Source organism: Pinus tabuliformis, chromosome 5_1 (genome assembly GCF_031772625.1).
Source record: "Pinus tabuliformis cultivar Carrire ecotype Pingquan chromosome 5_1, CPIR1, whole genome shotgun sequence".
Classification (NCBI taxonomy): domain Eukaryota; kingdom Viridiplantae; phylum Streptophyta; class Pinopsida; order Pinales; family Pinaceae; genus Pinus; species Pinus tabuliformis.
Window position 1 is genome coordinate 962864575 of NC_142305.1, and position 10203 is coordinate 962874777.

At 39.2% G+C, this 10203-nt stretch overlaps 1 protein-coding gene across 1 annotated transcript; it reads right to left on the reverse strand.

Moving 5' to 3' along the window:
- Positions 1-8502: 8502 nt before the first annotated feature.
- Positions 8503-9276, reverse strand: LOC149167961 (uncharacterized). Its single transcript, XM_089430646.1, has one exon. The coding sequence runs from the start codon at positions 9274-9276 to the stop codon at positions 8503-8505; it is 774 nt and encodes a 257-aa protein (XP_089286772.1).
- Between the last annotated feature and the right edge of the window lie 927 nt (positions 9277-10203).

Below are 10203 nucleotides of genomic sequence, written 5' to 3' on the forward strand. Positions count from 1 at the left end.
GGCTACATGTACTATATAATCTTTCTGGATGACTTCTCCCACAAGAAATGGATTTTATTATTAAATAAAAAGGACCAAGCATTTGACATGTTTAGATACTTCAAGGCACTTGTGGAAAATCAAACCAGAAAGAAAATCAAGATTTCTAGAACTGATAATGGAGGAGAATTCACTTCAAATGAATTCACTGACTTTTGCAAGGAAGCTGGAATAAAGAAGGATACTATCATACCTTGTAACCCGAACAAAATGGTGTAGCTAAAAGGAAGCACAAGACTATCATGGAAGCAACCAGAGCCATGTTGCATAATCAAAAGTTGCCAAAGTTTCTACGAGGAGAAGCTTCTAACACTACGATCTATGTTAAAAACATAACTCATCATCGAGTCTTAGGTGACAAGGCTCCTGAAGAATCCTTCACAGCTATCAAACCTAAGGTTGGACACTTGAGGATATTTGGTTGCCCCATCTACTTTCATGTGCCAAAGGAGAAGAGGACCAAGCTAGAAGCTTTAGGAAAGAAAGTTACTTTTGTTGGTTATTGTGAAAATTCTAAAGCTTATAGAATATATGTATATGGTCAAAGGAATATAGAGTTTAGCAAGGATGTGACATTGATAAATATGTATCTCTTAAGAAAGCAAGGGACACTTCTCCCCCTGCCAATTTTGAGAGAAAGGATGATGCCACAAATGTATAAGAAGAGCCTCCTATTCCTGAGCCTGAGCCTGATCTTACTGATGAACCCATGGCACCCATGGTTCCCTTGGATCCCCCTCAGTGTGATCATCCCTCTATTGGAAAGAGACCATTACAGCTTCGTGACACATTACATGATGCTAAGAGATATGTTTTAGCAAGAGGAATATTCAAAGAAAGCAAGAAGCCGTGCTAATATCAAGGATATGTTGTAGCTATGAGTAACATTATACAGGATGAACCATGCACCTTTGAAGAATCAATGAAAGAACAAGTGTGGAAGGATTTTATGGCCAAAGAATATGAGTCCATCATGAAGAATGATGTATGGGAAGTGGTTTAGAGACCTGAAGGGAAGTCCATTGTGACTTTTAAATTGATATACAAAATTAAGCATAGTGTGGATGGAACTATCAAGAAGCACAAAGCAATATTTGTGGCTACAGGATTCTCCCAAAAATAGGGAGAGGACCATGATGATATTTTGGAACCTATTTCTTGATATACTACCATCTGATCTATCATTTCTCTTTCTGCTAGCCAAGGATGGAAACTTCATCAGATGGATGTGAAGACCATGTTTCTACATGGCATCCTCAAGGAAGAAGTATACTTGGAGCAACCTCAAGGATTTGAGGAACGTGACATGAAGAATCATGTGTGTAGGTTGAAGAAGGCCCTTTATGGATTGAAGCAAGCCCCTAGGGCTTTGTATGCCCACATTGATAACTATCTAATGAAGCTTGGATTTACTAGAAACAATGATAATCTAAACCTCTACTTCAAAATTGTCCAAGACATACCTTTTATTATGGTATTATATGTTGATGATTTATTCTTGATTGGTGGAGATCCTCTTATTCTCCAGTGTAAGAGGGAGATGACCTCTGAGTTTGAGATGAAATACCTTGGTTTGATGCACTACTTCCCAAGCTTAGAGGTGTGGCAGAGAATTGGTGATATTTTCCTTTCTCAAGGAAAATATGTTTTCAATCCATTGGAAAGATTTGGAATGGTGGGATGTAAGTCCATGACCACATCGATAGAAATGAATTTTAAGAAGTTATGCTGTGAAGTTGTAGGACTTGATATGGAAAATCCTTCTGAGTACTAAAAATTTATTAGGGCACTGATGTTCTTAGTGAACACTAGACAAGACATATGTTTTGCTATCAATACTTTGAGCCAATTTATAGTGGACCCATTACATGCACACTGGGTTGCTACTAAACATGTGTTGAGATACTTGCATGGGAATATCAATCATGGATTGAGATACACTGTCAAAAACTTGAGACTTCATGGATATACTGATGTTTTTGGGATGGTAGCATTGTTGATAGAGAGAGAACATTTGGTTGTTGTTTTAGCATTGGGTCTTCCATGATATCTTGGATGAGCAGGAAGTAGAAGTTTGCTTCCCTTAGTACGATTGAGGTTGGGTACATTACTGCTAGCATGGCTCGTTGTGAGGTAGTATGGTTGAGGAAGCTCTTTGGAGAGATATTTGAGAAAGTATTGGATACAATTGTGATATAATTTGAAAACAAGGGTGATATTTTACTATTAGATAATCCCATGATCCGCGACTAGTCCAAGAATATAGAGATCAAATATTACTATATCTAGGATATGGTGTAGAGAAGAGTAGTAAGGCTCCAAATCATCTTGATTAATGAGTAGAAAACTAACATTCTTACCAGACCTTTGTCGAAGGGGAAGTTCTTGGTATTTAAAACACAACTTGGATTGGTGGATGTGAACCTTCTGGTAAGGGGTCATGACTGATCACAAAAATTGAGCTATGGGAGCTCCTGGGGGCATGGGGTATGTTGTCGATTCTAGAGACAACCACTAACTGCTATGAGACCAGTGCATAGAACATCTATATCTGATGTGTCTCTGACAGTTCTTTAAAGAATAGAGACATCGCTTATAAATTTTCTTATATATAAAATCTGATTGTTTCAATCATCAAAGAAAGACATAGTCCATGATTTCTTTTTACATTCACATATACATATGATACCCATAAACATTAATGATAAATCAAGAAGGCCAAACAACTCAAGGAATTACAGATCAATTACTTTAGTAGAAGTATGAAATTAGACAAAAAAGAAAGAATAACCCATCACATGGAGCTCAATAATATCATGAATTCTACACTTTTATGAGTTAGGAAAGACATAATCGATAGGCGGAAGGAATGAAGGCAAAGATTCACAGAGCTCAATTAAAGAGTTAGCTTATAGAGATACATACAAGTATTTGTACTAATATCTTAATTCAAATTAATCTATAAGAAAACAAGAAACACATTTGGCAGCTACCTAACGTGGAATCTGAGAAAAACATGAACATTATGGAATTATAATAGAGGGAAGACATACTGTAATCCTAGAATGAAGGAATCACCATGATTTTCATTAATAATATGAAAGATACATTCTTAAAAAAGTAGAGACGTTCTAAAAAATAACATATAATTTTCTTTCACCAAATTCTGAACATGTTTTCCTTTGTCTAGAGCATATATATACAAAGACCTTAAAACACAAGATGTTAGAGAAATATTCTTTCTTGATATTTTCCATCACTGCAAAAAATCACGTATCAAAATTTTAGCATACCCAAGTGCACAACCCTTCTATTCATAATAAAAAAGTATTGTTAAAATCATAGTGAAACATAGAGTAAAAATAACTAGAAAGTGAAATAAAAGGACATAACTGGCACAATAAGCATAATCTTTCAGTGACGATGAGATGAAGTTGAGGCTTGGTGGGAAGCTGTTGAACCCCAAGGATGAACCATTTGAATTAATGCAGGATTGGAAAATTTTTTGCATTGCTGCCACATGGCTGGAGGAGGTGGAGGGATGGAGTCAAATTGTCGATAAGGAAGTCAAAGATTGATCACCCCTACATAATCTAGTTTGTGTTGAAAGATACCCCTAACCATCTCGAGAAGGAAAAATTATTTCTCAAGGAATTTCGTTATGGTTGTTCCTTTAAGGACCGATGTTTTCTCAGGAGCTACTCCAGTCATGCTTTTAATCTCAGTCATTTTTGGGTGTATATTTTCTATGCGAACAACTCTCCATTGGCCCCCCAAATTTAGGTAACCCAACTTCAAGGAACTGATTGAACTTGCCATCGAAATCTGCCACGTCCTTTTGTAGCTTTGCTAAGCTTTGTCCTACTTTATCTCTGGCTTCTTCTTTCAAAATAACCTTTTAAATCTCTATCACTGCCTCCATTCTATCATCTATATCAGGTGACCTTAACTCCTAGATTGATCTCTCAGTCAAGAACTAAATATACTTCTTAGCATAATGTGAGTTGGTGATGCTAGCTTGATTTCCATTGAGGAGAGAAGGGGAATATTCAACACCGATCTTATTTTGATCTTGTATCAAAGCTATTTGCTCCCAGCTTTGGTTGATCTCATGAATGATCTTATCCCAAACCACTTGCCTGGCTTCAATGAGAGCCAAATTTCCTTTGAACCCAGTCTTAAGGTATTTATTTTATTGAGTGCCACTCTATAGATCCCTCGTGAGCCTTTCTATATTTGTATTCTAAGCTTGGAGTAGCTTCTCTTTCTGGTCTACCTGAACTTTGGTTGCATCTAAATCACTTTGGGCTTTTATCAACTCATTCTCATATAGTTTTAGCTCGGTTATTGCCAGGGAAAGGAAATCAATAGGGTTTTTTGGATCATTTGAGATGACTATTGTGCAGACATGAGAAGTGATTCTATTATGTAAAACTGTTATTGTTAGCTCTAAGGAAGTAACTTTGTTCCTCCTTTAGTTTAGCTCTTGCATTAAAACTTCTTTCTCCTTTTCGATCTGGATCAAATCAGGGGTTTGAATGTGCTCACCCCCAGGCATCTTTAATTATCATCTCAACTCCATATTCTATTTCTAAGTTTCCTGTAAGACATTTGCCATGACTGCATCATCTTAGGGGTCTATTCTCATATTCATGATCAGTTCTTTGTATACTTCCTTCTGCTAAAGAATAGCACGAGACCTAATTTTCCCAGTCTTCACCTTTTCAGAGATTTTCTCTATATACACTTGAGCCCGATGAATTGTCATCTGGTGCTTGTTGATGTCGTTGTACAAAATCTCTCACACATGCATGTGTACATTAACTTTGTTTGCCAAAGGGACACTAGTCAAATCTAGAGACACATCCAAATCCTAGAATTGGGATCCGAAAGCCATGGTTTGGATGGAGAGATGCTTCAATATGATTTTCATCTCCTCCCTCTCTAAGTCCATCGCAACTAACATCCTGCTGTGCTGAGGAGTGATTTTAGAGGCCATTCCTTGGTGTAACTTTTCTTTAGCTCTCCTATTTGTCACTTGGATGATCTTGCCCTGTGAACAACCTATTCCTGCAGCATAAAGGCTTTCCTCAGATTCTAGGACAACTTCCTCGGTTGAGGATGTTGATGAGGAAATTGGTGGTATTTCCAAGTTGACCTGAAAACATGGGTTATCAAACACTTTTGTTTCAAGATGGATGCACTACTGTTCCTTCTCCCAATCCTGCTCAGGCTCCTGTTTTAGCATTTGACTTCTAGCCTTTTTATGAATCGTTCCTTCTTCCATGTCAACTGTCTCTCAAGTGTCAACAATCCTCTTTTGTGCTTTGTCCGTGCTGACTGGGGACTCGGTCTCCATTTCTGTATTAAGCAGACAGGAATCAAAGTTATCTTTCCATCCAAACTCGAGCTTAGAAATCATGCACATAAGTTGAGGCTTTAATCTTTTCCCTTCTCTGAGAAAGGAGGCCTCAGGGACCATAATGCCAAATTTGTCCATTCTCAAACTCCATGGCTTCGAGCAGGGCCTCAACTATTTTGAAGGATTGTCTGGTAGTTATCACAAAAGGACCTAACGACTGTCCCATTTTAAAAATTTAACCTTTCTTGGCTGGTACAAAGTGGAGCAGGTCAACACTGAGGATTTTCTTGAAGAACTCGAGGTTGAATATCCTCATTGCAGAAACACTGGTAGATGATAAGGAGGGAGTTCACACCCGTAAATCTGAATCTCTGTGTGGTCCTCATAGAGGTACCAACCTCTAATGGCAGCTTCCTCGTTGAGTTAGAGTTCTTTTTTCTCTGGGAAGATTCTGGGTGGTGGGACTCCATGGGTGATTTGGTAAGCAATGGCCATAAAAGACGAGAGGAAATGAGAGTACCCATCCAAGAATGGCCTCTTATTTATAGAAATATTCCAGTCAAAGACTGAGTTTCTCTCTTTATTGGGAGAAAACACATGTAAGTGGAGATATTGGAATTCCTCAATATGGGTATAGAGGAACAAGTAAAAAAACAATGAGTAGCAGTGGAAGAAGGAGGACACTCTGAAGTAGTTGAATTGGAAGTGAATGGAAGTTGAAATGTATTTAGGGATGTTCAGCTGACATCCAAGTTGCTTCAACTTATGCAAATATCCCAAGGAAACCCTGCTTATTTTGAGGGTGGTGTCTTCACCCAATAGACAAGTAACAACAGCTAGGACCAATCAAACGGAGGTCTTAAAGAGATTTAATGGAAATTGAGTGTCTAGGGGTAGGGTTTTAACCTTTGGAACGAGAATTTTCTCCAGGAATTCTTGTTTCTTACCAGTTGGGAGTTCGATTAAGTAACTGACTAGGGTGGCATCAATGAATGTGAACATAGTGGAAGATGCAGGAAAATTGAGAGCTGTCTAGATTAAGAGGGGGGTTATCTCAAAGGATTACCACCCCTGAAGTAGAAACAAAGCGGTTTTTCTTCCTCTGATAAGAGTTAGCCAACCAAGTTACGAATTCAGGTAGGTGATGGACCGGAGGGGAAATATGATATCACAACCTAGAATTCATGACCCCAAAAGGGTCCTTAGTCCTCGAATGGTTAGTGAAAAATTCGTAACGAAAGTCTGTGAGTAGAAAGGGACAGACAAGGTCAGCTATGTGGGCTTCAATGTCTATTAAAGGCCCGACATCAGTGCTTTTGACCTCATGAGTGTTGGGGGTTGCAGGCATGTGCTTCATCCCTATAAATAAAACAAATTCAATCAAACAATGAGTTCGGGGTGTCAGGTTATCTAGAGCCTGCACGGGGAATGAAATTGACTTGGGAGGCATCTGTGACCTTTGGGGGTGTGCACAAAGGAATCATGCGCTGCTGTCTAGGCGAGAGGCTATTTAACTGGGGCTGAAATATTGCAGTTGGGTGGTAGCTTTAGGGTTTTAGGGGATTTATGAAATGGACAGGAGTAATGCCCAGGTGGTGGGAGACAGATGTAGTCATGGGAAACAAGTGACCATCATGGATTGGCTCAGGATAACAGGGGATGAGCTTAGGCGGAGAGGTAGGAAATTCCTAACCTCATCACTTACTTACCCATTTACCTCTTTACCTGATACTTGATATCTTTGCATTATCGAGAAAATAGGAGGAGAGCACCTGTCGAGTGGTCATTACATTATTCCAGTAGAGTGTATTGTGGATCGTAAGCAGCCTTTGTCGGGTGTCAGAAATATTTGGGACCATCAAGCGAGCGCTAGCCATTAAATGCCAAGGGTTTGTGCCTTTGTTAACCCCTTCGCTTGTGCGCTGCCAAAGTTGTGGTTAGGTGTCAACAGATTAGGATGGTGGGCGACCTAGGCCCTAAGTTGCACGATTTATAAGCCACGATCAAACTACGGACCATTGGCTTGAACCTTTAATCATCACCTGAAACTTCTTGTATTACTTCTATCCCTTGTGGACTTGATATACATAACCTTTGTGAGTCAAGCTGCCTAAAAAAGATCTCTCTTGCCACCTTACAAATTAACATCTCATCTCTTTTCTTCAAGTGCATAATATGTTCTTCACCAGTCTTGGAAAAGACTATGATGTCATCTAAATATACAACTACGAACTTGTCTTGTTCCCCAGAAATGCTATATCAAAAGCTCTTTGAAACGTGGCTCCTACGTTTATAAGACCAAAAGGCATGCAAGAATACATAAAAGTTCCCCAAGGGGTAGTGAATGTTGTTTTCTTCTAGTCGTTTGGGTGGACTGCCACTTGATTGTAACCTAAGAACCCATATCATGGACATTATCACTGATCCAACCACTTTCTTTAGTATGTAGTCCATCTTGGGGAGTTCGTAGTTATCTTTCAACGATTCCCTGTTAAGGTTCTAAAAATATACACATAAACTTGTTTCCCCGTTCTATTTTCGCACTGTGACTAAATTTTCTACCCACTCCAAATATCTTAGAGGCACTATGATTTTTGCTTGTAGAAGCTTCCTCGCTTCCTTCTCAATAGAGGGGAGTAGGAGAGGATTAATCTGTCTAAGGTTTTGTTTATAAGGTTTCATTCCATTTTTTAAAGGGACCTTATGTTGTATAATGTTAGTATCAAATGTCTTCAAATATTCATAAGACCAAGAAAAAACATCTTTATAGACTTTGAAGAGATTTAAACACCTTTGTTTATATTTCGATGGGATTCACTTTGATAATTTGACCATCTGGGGTTCATCCTCTGAGCCAATATTATTGTCTTCTACATGTTCGTCCATTCATAGAGCTGTTGGTTTGAAGGCTAAATCATTGTTGTTAAACAATCTCTCAAGTAGAACTAGACCACGAGGAATGGTATTCCCTTTCAGTTGTAGGACTCTGTGCCCAACAATTGTGTCTTCCCATGAGGTTGGCCCTGGTCTCTCACTTTCTCCTCTTCTTCATCAATAGTTGAGCTAGAAAATTCCCCAACTACTTCTATAAAGTGTTTGATCTACTCATCATCCTCGAACACTTGCCAGTGCCTAACATTATCAGGTATGGAGGGCCTGTGCCTAACTTCCACCTCATACTTGAGAAGCAAGTTTTGAGGAGGTTTGAAGTTTCTTGCTGCTATAGTGAGGGAATCAACCATTATGTTTCCTTCCTTGGGCAGAAATTGTACATTAAAATCCAAAAAGAAGTTTTCTATTAAGTCCCATACCTCATTCTTGTAAGTCCTCAATCTGGGGTGCTTAGCCTGACACTGATTTCTAATCTGCTTCACAACTAGCTTAGAATCCCCATATATGGTCAAGCATTCAATATTCATGTTCCTTTCTATTTGCAACCCAAGGAGAAATGCTTCATATTCTGCGATTTTGTTTGTCTCTTCAAATTCCAGCTTAAATGAAAGCGGGATCAGGCTACCCTCAAGGGATACCAACAATACCCCTGCTCCATTTCCTTCTTTGGAATTGGCCCCATCAAAGTATAATTTCCATACTTTGCCTTTATCTTTGTGTTGATCATCTAACTGGATCGCTAGATGTACTTGTGTTTCTTCTGAAATGATCTCATCTTCTTCTAGTAGTAGAAAAGAAAGGTCACTCTCTTTCCCATATACAGGGGAATTCTTTGAGCCCTCAGCTTTGGTCACTGTTTTTACGAACCTTGACTCTTTGTACAACCTTCTTTCTTCACCTCCAAAGGTGGGAATGGTGGCATAATTATAATCTAACTTGATAGAACCCCCTACTTTGGAACCCCAGGACCTGGATAGAAGCATGTCGTATCAAGCAGGGATATCGGCTACCACTATATCCATTACTACACTCTTTAGAGGAATATGGGCCAGATTCACTACCAGGTCTTGAATCATTACCAAGAATTTTACTCTCTTAGAGTCAAAGGAGTAGAGGTCCTTGTAGGGTCTGGTGATTTGTAAACCAAGTTACTCCATCGCAGTCAAGGGCATGAGGTTATGTGAGACTCTCAAGTCCAACATACAATTATGAAGTAGGAGGTCATGAATCACAAGGGTTGCATAGAAGGGTGCAGTGGAAGGATCCAATTCTTCAACACGAGGTCCAAAAACAACCATGGGTCTTTCCTCGTGAAGGTTTAAATAGTCATGGGATGGTGCTGAGGTGGATGGAAGTGTTATCACCTGGATTGGACCTCAGGCTGAAGGAAGGCAATGCCAGGGTAACGACAAACCACACTTAGCCAAGTAGCTAACCCTACTAGGATGGAGAGGGCTCTCTCCATAAGGATCTCAGCCAATATGACTAGATCAGGTAAAGGCTATTAGGCTAGGTATAGTAGCACAAAGTTTTGATTGGATTTTGAAGGGGGTTTTCCAGATCATGAGGAGCTGGACAATTTAGGTCTAGGGAATTAGGTCAGAATTGCAGGGTGTTCAATGGGGCAATGTAGGCATAAGTTTTAGCACTCAAGGGCTTGATGGCGTGAGATGTTTTAGACTAGTGAGAAGCTAAGAAGAGCATGTGAAAACCATGGATCCTTCCTAGACTCCAAAAAACATGAAATGGTGAATGGTTTCCCAAGGTAGAGCACTAATGTAATGAATTCTGCCTATCAACTTAAAAAAATTCAACTAGAAGCAATGAAATGATTAACGGAACATAAAACACATTAAAATATGATCACAAAAGAAGAAACTGTACTAAAAATCCATACCACATGGATCCCA